Consider the following 9149-nt stretch of genomic DNA (forward strand, 5'->3'; position numbering starts at 1 on the left):
TACAAATTCTATGTATATCTACTGTCCCGCTGCCTTCTGATGGTCAGAAGTATGTTAAAACTGGAGTCTTTATTTGTAAAAAAAAAAAAAAGATTTGTAAAGCATTTTTTCTGGTAAGCCTAAAACCTCACCCAAAAGTCTCTAGCAGATACTAGAACTTAAAACCATTAGTGAGTGTTCTTATAGCTATTCAAAGTTGGGGATCACAAAAGCACATAATTGATGGTGCTGGCAGACCGGATCTCCCGGTTCCACTCACTATCCCAGTACCTCTTCATAGCCTCATTCTGTCCACTCAAGGACAAAGGGCTCACCATGGAGCAGACAGCTCGGCTCGGTTATGCCTAGTGCTTGTGTTTTTTAAAACTTTTTATTGCTCTAAACTGCATGGGTAACAGACAAAAGGCTTTTTGTACATTGGTATCCAAAAAAACTCATTTAAGACCAAATTTATTTCACCAGGAACCCAGACAGTGTTGGTTCCTACTATATGTACAAAGTTTTCCTCCAATTCAAGGCAAATTTCTCACCGATACGATGTCAACACACTATCAATGGACATTTAAACAGTGAAATGATGAGGCGCCTGGGTGGCGCAGTCGGTTGGGCGTCCAACTTTAGCCAGGTCACGATCTCGCGGTCCGTGAGTTCGAGCCCCGCGTCAGGCTCTGGGCTGATGGCTCAGAGCCTGGAGCCCGTTTCCGATTCTGTGTCTCCCTCTCTCTCTGCCCCTCCCCTGGTCATGCTCTCTCTCTGTCCCAAAAATAAATAAATGTTGAAAAAAAAAAAACAAAAACAGTGAAATGACTTATTTTACTTCAAAAATAGCACCTCTCTCTTCTGACTCCTCACTTTTTAAGAACCCCCTTACCAAGCCACTACAATTTGATGTATTATAGGTGAGTAATCTTTGAACCTCCCCTCTACTTCCAAAGCAGCAGGTTGGCTATCCAAGTGTATTGAAAAAAAAAAGGTAAACTTTCTGGGAAAATGCACACGGAATACTAACATTGAGCAACCTGTCCAATCTTCAGATTTTGATCATATATTCTCCAGCTAAATATGACTGAACTTTAAGTGTGAGAATTGGTAAACACACCTAATCTTCTTAGTTAGGTCAGCTGTTTTGTCCAAGCAAGGTTTCTGAGTTATTCATCTCCCATGCAGAAACAGAAAACCGATCCAATGGCCTCCCCCTATACATTTCAAATAAATCCTCTCAGGTTACCAGTGAATTTCATTTTATCATGTGACTCTCTTACATGTCAGCAGACACACTTTAAAACTTGCTGTAAAATAGGGTTGACTAGCCGTAGCATAACCATCCCTATCACAGGGAGACAGGTGTGGGCTGAAGAAAGCTGCAAATGAATGAATGAATGAATGAAGAAAATCATCCCAAGCACTGGCCAGGCAACAGCTTCAAAATAAAGACCACAAGAAGTGCTTTTTAATTTTAAAGAATTTTAATACAAACTTAATATAAACTATTTCAGTCCCTCTTAACATGTAAGACACTGACTCAAAATACTTTTATACCGTTTTTTTCAAGTATTGCACAATATAGGTACAAAATTAATATTTACGATTACATTTCTTCCATAATATATAGCAAAAATCTTTAAACCTTTAACAGAAAATACATTTTTTTTGAAAAAGCAAATATTCGTACATTTTAATTCCACCACTAAAGGAATATCCTGTACACAATTTTTAGAATAGTTGATGTCTTTAAGATGGATATTTTACAATTTCAGTAAAAAAAATACAACATGAAGCTGCTGTCACAGATCACTGTAGTAAAAAGATATAAATGCAATACCATGTCGTAGAAACAATATATATATCCTCTGATATTTTACAAACTTTGTACTAAATTAAATTATACAATTAGAAAAGACCAATAAACCCACTTATTAGTGCCAATTTTTTATAAAAAAAAAATCAGCCATGTCCTTGCTATATCTTAAATACTGTAAGAGGCCATATCTGAGAGTATACTTTAAAATATACAGTCAGTATAAAATAACTTTGTGCTTGGTTGGCAAATGAAAAATGATGCATGTTTTATTTTTGTAACCAAGCCTGAATGTATCCTTACTATAAGCTTTAAAAAAAAAAAAAAAAAAAAAAAAAAATCTCAAGGAGGTGAAAAAAAAAAAATCCCCCTTGGGCCCGTGCATTTCAACTCGTAAGATACATTTTTTCTTTTTCTAGTTAGCCATGACAGGCTGGAATTGCTGGTTAGAATACTGCATGTTATTTAGGCTAAAATTCAAGCCGTCGACAAAAGACTTCTCGTTGAGGCCTCCATAGGCCGCAAACACATCAAAGGCATTACTGTACTGGAGAGGACTGAGGTTAAGGGGGCTGTCACCTGGGAACATTCCATTGGTACTACTACCTTGACCCTGCATGTTAGGAAAAATAAATTCCTTGGCATTAGGAGAGAGAGCAGAGGCTTTCTGCTGTTGCTGCTGCTGCGGCGGCGGTGGGGGCGGCGGTGGCTGGGATGGCTGCTGTTGTTGCTGCGGCTGCTGTTGGCTACCCAGGCCAAGCCCGTACAGAGAGTGCATTGAGGAAGAGACGGCTTTCTGCTTCAAGAGGTCGTTCACATTCAAGCCGAGGTTGATAGGAGAAGTACGTGCAACCTTGTTGCTGCGGCCGCTATTCTTCATTTTGGTAGAGCCGAACTTGGTGGCAGCAAAAGTGGCAGTGGTGAAGGTTAAAGGCTGAGTGGACCGGGGCATGAAGGTAGGGCTTACAGCAGCAGAGTGACCAAAGGGAGGCGACGGAGAGCTGGACACTGATGAGGCTGGGTCACTGATGGGCATAAAAACCTGGGCCTCTGGGTTAAAGCTGTTTTTGATTTCCTTATCCAACTCACATCCATTTTCATTATTATCATCCACATAAAGCACCTTCACTGGTCCCTTTTCACCAATTTGGTAGGAAACCTCAAACGGGTCGATCCAAACACTAAGATCCTGTGGCAGATTGCCACGAACATCATCAATGTCCAAACCACTCTCTTTGGATGCTTGTTCAATCACTGGGTCCACTTTCTCCCCTATGTGTATACATCTAAACCCTGATCCTTTGTATGGCTTTTCAGGATACCAGTGCCCTTCGTATTTCTTCTTAAGAAGTCTTTCAAGCTCTTCGCCAAAAATGTTGACACGTCTCCTGGGAAGCTTATTGTACAAATATGAGATAATAAAATTTAGTGCTACTTGGATTTCAAGCTGCATAGCTGCTATGCCACAAAGTGAGCTCTGTGTTTCAACTCCCCCCTACACACACACACACACAAGTGTTGAGTTTGTGGCAGAGAAACAAATTCTCATTCAGAGTGCTGGTATTCTGTAGGTTATCCTTCACCTTGAGTGGTCTTGCTCCTTAAAGAAAAACAAAACAAAACAAAAACAAACATGTCCAAATAAGATAAATCTCAGTCCCACAACCTCTTCTACCCCCAGAGTAACGTTACTTTAGGAAAAGTTTAATAGGCTAGCAAGTCAGAAAAATATAAATAGCACAAAATAAAGGAACGTACAATAGAAAATTGTTTATTGAAGTTCAAAATCTCATGGGAAAACTTAGGATTTACACTTAAAACAAAATTTTCAACCCTATTACTGTTTTTTTTTCTTTTCCTGAATACAGTTCTAAAAAAACAGTATCTCTCTAGCGCATGTAGCGTATTTCTTCCCTCAATTCTCAAAAGATTATTTATTGGAAACTCTACTCCAGACACCCGTCCACCCACCTCCACACACATATATACCAGTTTTAGAAAGTGATCATATTCCTATTCACCAATTTAGAAGTGAACTTTGTATTTCAATTCATTCTGGATTTATGCTGCTTCAATCTGCTGTATCGTTAAACATTTAGACATTTGAGGAGTTAGGGAAATTATTTTGATTTCCAAAGTACATGATGCTAAAATTAAAAATACTAAATACTAAATGAATTTCCGACCTTGTGAACGATAATTATGAAACAAATTATCCCATATAGCTGCCCTCTTGAATACTAAGGGCATACACTGTAATAATCAAGGTTCTCTGTGCCTTTTCTTTTCAATGTATATTTTTCTAAGTCTGAAAATTTCTCTTTAGCAGCAAGTGCAACAAAAGCAATAATTAATTTCAACACTCTACTGATTATTCTCTTTAAAGGGGAGGGCTTCTGAGTTTTATTCTGATTTTCAAAACCACCTCCCTCTTTCACGATAAGAGAACAGCCGGGGAGGCTGGTACGATAAGGTCGACCTTTAAACGTTTGCTGGATCAGCACTGGGTGGGGAGAAGAAAAGATCAAGGGCAAACAGAAGATATTTGCAAAAGGAATCTATTCGTACACTGAGGCTGATTTAAAAGGACATTTAAAACTCAAGTTGGTATTAATCCATCTGTTCCATGTTCCATATTCGTGATGACAAAGGGAAAGGATCCCCGGCGGCCCACAAACTACACTCTGCAAGCCCAAAGCCGGAGTGCCGGCGAAGGCAGCTGATTAAGCCAAATTGCTTGAAGGTGCAGCCGAGCGAAATTCAGGCTCCGCGGAAGGTAGTTTTAAAGCAACGCCTTAAGACAGGAGTGTGAAGAATTACATAAACAGCCAGTTGGGTCTCATTAGATTTCAGCTCACAGCCCTCGGAGCCCAAGCGCTGGAGCAGCAGCAAGCAGCAGCAGCAAGAGGAGGAGTAGGAGGAGGAGGAGTAGGAGGAGGAGGAGGAGGAGTAGGAGGAGGAAGAGGAGGAGGAAGAGGAGGAGGAGGAGGAAGAGAGGAGGAGGAGGAGAGTACAAGTCTCCTCCGAAAAGGAGGAGGAGGAAGGCCACGAGAAATGGCAAAGCAACCACTCGGGGCCGGGCACCCGGCAGGTCGGGGCGCCGGCCGCTCCGGGTCAGCCGCTCCCCTCCCCCCACCGTAACCTGACCCGCCGCTCCCGCCCCCCGCCCGAGGCTCCTGGGACCCGGCCAGAGCCCGGGAGCACCGGCTCCCCCGCACCATTTTCAGTCCCGGCGGCCACCGGCCCCGCGGACCCCAGCGTCCCCCTCGAGCTCGCCGCTCCTCCGGGCGCCCCAACCCCCGATTCCCGTCAGCTCGGCCCGGGCAGCCCTTCCCTGCTCACCCTCCCGGCCCGAGCCGAGACCGACGCGCCGGCCGGCCCCGCCTCCGGGCCCCGGGCGCGCTGGGGCCCCTCGGAGCCGCTCCCCTCCGCGCCCGGGCCGCGACGCCGCCGTCCCCGAGGGCCCCGGGCTCGACGCCGCTGCAGCCCCTCCGCCTCCGGACCCCGCCCGCCGCCCTTCGATACTTACTGGCTGCTTCCACCACAGACCCGGCCGCTGGGCGGGGGAGAAGGGGCGGCAGGGCGGGGGCTCGGGAGGGTCGGCAGCGGCCAGCTGGCTGAATGCAAGACGGCGCCGCCGGGCGGAGGACGGGGGCCTCGGCGCGGGCCTCAGGAACTCGACCCTTGTGGCTCGGGGTGGCGGCGACGGGTCAGGCGAGCGCGCTCGCTTTTCCACACAGCCCGGTGCCCGGCCCAGCGTCCCCGTAGTGCGCCCACTCCGCGCCGGGCCAGAGCTTCGCTCCTTCTGCCGCGGCGCGCGCCCCGCCTCTCGTTTTATAGTCTCCTCCCTGCCCCCATCCCCTCCCGTAGAGGTGCGCGCGCGCCCGCCTCGCGTCACACAGCTCCGGGCCGCGTAACCATTCCCCGCCCTGCGGCCCCGCACCCCAGACCCTCAGCAGCGGCTCCGCCCCTGCCCTGCCCCCCGATGCCATTGGTCAAGTCTCGCCTGCCCATGTCCTGACGGGCGGCGGAGGGCTGAGTGGACAAGGCCACACCCCTCGGGCTCCACGATGGCCAATGAACCGACGTTCTGAAGCCACTGTGGGTGGGATTAAGAGAAAGCTGGGAACGGGATTGGGGGGCAGACGTGCCAGTGAGGGCGACGGTAGTGGGTGGGGCGGCTGACGCTAAATCTGGGCGGAGAGCACCGGAGAGAAGAGGGGGGAGGGGAGCGAGGCAGGTGGCGGGGCGGCGGGGAAGAACGGGAGGAGAGCCTCGAGAAGGAGGGGACAGTTTACAAAAATGCACTACCCGAGTGGGACTGTGGCCCAGGAAAATCCCACTCGTGAACGAGCTACCAAATCGGCCTCCAGTGCACCCAGGAGAGCCTAGAGAAAGGGCGAACTGTGACAGGGACTCGTGCACCCGATTAATTGAATATTAATCACCTCAGGGGCCTAGGCCAACTGCCACCCAGAGAGTGGCAACAGCAGAACCCAAAGCTGCCGTGCCAGGCTGGGGGTGGGGAAGAGAGACCACCTGGCCACACCTCCCGCCCAGGTGACAGTTTAACTGCCTCTGCATCCCACTTCAGACCTCCCCATGCGATCTGGCAGCAACTCGGACGTGGGGTGGCTTGAGACTGTAAGAAGAATCACATTTTATTCCAAAGGTCCCAACCCAGGCCTCCGTGCCAAACTGCGTACGTATCCAAGTATATATATGCATGCGTGTATTCAAATGTATTTTAACATAAATACAATAAACACGGTGCCTTCCTGTAATGCACGTTTAAGATAATCTTCGGTTGAAATGTGAGCGGGTAAACAGGGAGCGGAGAAAGAGAGGGACTCCAGGGAGGCGGGTAAGCGCCCTTTTCACAACCTGCAGCAGAGAAATACACGAAGTTACAGTGGGAGTGGAACCGAGCGTCCCTCTCGGCTAAAAATATTACTCACAGGTAGCAACGACGCCTGATTGGCCGCCCTTCTCCCTTAGCAACTAGGCGATTGGCTGTCTGGTATCCAGGAGACAGACGTCAAGCTCGCACTGGGAAAAGAGGAGAGAAGGTCTAGGCGGAGGGATGGTAGGGAGGGGGAGAAAGAGGAGCAATGAATGAAACGCCCGGCGCTTGGCCTTCTCTCCCCGCTTTCCTCTGAGCTCAAGAAGTGCTTCCTGGAAAAACACCAGCTGGGGCTCCGCCTTCCTCTTAAAACTGTGGGGCCTGAACTCTCAACCTGCTATAAGGAACTTAAAGCGCAACTCCCCGAGGAGTGGGGTGTCCGCGGAGCCGGCTGTGTAGACCGGTTGTGCTGTGCCCGCACACATCCGCTTTAGGTGTTAGGCCTAGAGACTTTACGCTTTAGGCCTGTAGCCTTTTTCTCCACTATGACTCCCGTGCCCTCGTGCCTCCATCCCTGGTCCCCTTTAGAAGGAACCGAACTGGTAGAGGATATTTCGGAAATTTCTAAAGTCGCCATTGTGGGGAGTGGGAGTGGGAGGAAGATTGGTTTGTAGGATGGTTTGAGGGAGGGAGTGGTCAGGTGGCCGATTTAATGTTTATTGTACAGATTCCTAAAACTCCTGCAGTCTGTTTTAAGAACATAGAAATTTTACTCAATGCCTGATTTTTTAGTCTTTGGATTTTTTTGTAACAAGGAAAAGTGGGATTTGATTGTGAAAGTATGGAAGCATTTTATTTTATTTTATTTCTTGGAAGCATTAAAAAATTTTTTTAATGTTTATTTTTGAGAGAGAGAGACAGACAGAGTGCGAGTGGAGAGAGAGAGGGAGACACAGAACTCCAACCAGGCTCCAGGCTCTGAGCTGACTGTCAGCACAAAGCCCGACATGGGGCTTGAACTCACGGAGTGTGAGATCATGACCTGATCACAGAGTGTGAGATCATGACCTGAGCCGAAGTCAGCCGCCCAACCCACTGAGCCACCCCGGAAGCATTTTAACTTAAAACTCCCCTTTCTCTGCATCAAGATATTCTTTCAGTGTTTTCTACTTTTTGCTCAGTTGTAACTTTTTGTTTTCTATAACGAGCATTCCTTCCATTTGTTATAAAAAATGAGTTATTTTTAATTTTATGATTAGTTGAGCACAGAAATTACAGGTAACAAGATGGGAAATTTGGGGAATGGTTTATCAAGTGAAGCACTTCATTTTTCATGTGCTCCAGAGCATAATTTCGCTTACCATTAGGCAAATGATATTACTGTACCAAACATCCAGAATTGCAGGACCATGTGTGAGGTCATGTGTCCTGATTTGTAATTTGGAAAATATATCACTATAATTAGAGGAGCATATTAGGCTTGGCTGAGATTAAAATGTCTAACCAAAGAGAGATGAATTGTAATTTTGTCTACCTTATCTGTACTTTTCAAGAATTCGCAAAAGGAAGGTACACATTCTCTTTTCTGAATGTCCCCAATCTATAATCCCAGGCTTAAAACTCTAGAGCAGTCGTCTGATAGGTTCTGATTAACTATCAATAGCGGTAAACAGAGTTTTTTAATAAAAAATTTAAATGTCAACACTGTATGAGTTATTGCAGCTCAGCCCAAGGGTATGAGGACTTTTCAGAGCAGGTATAAACACACACACACATGTGGAGGCCCCATGATATACTGGGCAAAGTCCTAAAGGGCAGGTATCTGAATTTTACCCATTTCTATCAACCTTCATATCTCTCATCTATAAAAAGTGTTGGATGACATAATCTCTAACATCTCTTTCAATTAAAATATTCCACATTTAAAACTCAATGCCTTTAAAGTAAATAACATAGTTATTTTAAAAATATAGATCGCTCGGGGCGCCTGGGTGGCTCAGTCGGTTGAGTGTCCGACTTCAGCTCAGGTCACGATCTCACGGTCCTGAGTTCGAGCCCCGCGTCGGGCTCTGGGCTGACAGCTCAGAGCCTGGAGCCTGCTTCCGATTCTGTGTCTCCCTCTCTCTCTGCTCCTCCCCCGTTCATGCTCTGTCTCTCTCTGTCTCAAAAATAAATAAATGTTAAAAAAAATTTTTTTTTAAATAAAAAATAAAAATATAGATTGCAAATACAGGGAAACCAGATTCATACTCCTCCAAGTCATGAGGTATAAAATTCCCCTTATGCAAGTTTACACTTTAAAGGACCCCCTTCATATGGCTTATTACTATTTAACATTTACTTTGGAATTGTTCAGGAGAGTGGACTGCTAAATGACTATTTTGATTTATGGAGGGAAAAAAAATAAGTGTTCGATAGGAGGCTTCAGGTGATATCGCAACAATAGGTATTCCTCTCTCAGGGCGAGTAATAGTCACTGAAAATCACAGTCTTTGCCTTTCCCCACCT

At 46.4% G+C, this 9149-nt stretch overlaps 1 protein-coding gene across 2 annotated transcripts; it reads right to left on the reverse strand.

Moving 5' to 3' along the window:
• Positions 1–1444: 1444 nt before the first annotated feature.
• On the reverse strand, positions 1445–6913 carry TOB1 (transducer of ERBB2, 1). 2 transcript variants are annotated; one of them, XM_058703373.1, is made up of 2 exons: positions 6757–6913; positions 1445–3398 (listed from the first exon to the last, which is right to left on the reverse strand). In XM_058703373.1, exon 2 carries the CDS (start codon positions 3249–3251, stop codon positions 2214–2216), a length of 1038 nt encoding a protein of 345 aa, XP_058559356.1. In that variant the 5' UTR covers positions 3252–3398; positions 6757–6913; the 3' UTR covers positions 1445–2213. The 2 variants fall into 2 exon arrangements, with proteins under 2 accessions (XP_058559356.1, XP_058559355.1); XM_058703372.1 differs by lacking the exon at positions 6757–6913 and adding an exon at positions 5328–5618.
• Between the last annotated feature and the right edge of the window lie 2236 nt (positions 6914–9149).

This window comes from Neofelis nebulosa, chromosome 16, assembly GCF_028018385.1.
Source record: "Neofelis nebulosa isolate mNeoNeb1 chromosome 16, mNeoNeb1.pri, whole genome shotgun sequence".
Taxonomy (NCBI): Eukaryota; Metazoa; Chordata; class Mammalia; order Carnivora; family Felidae; genus Neofelis; species Neofelis nebulosa.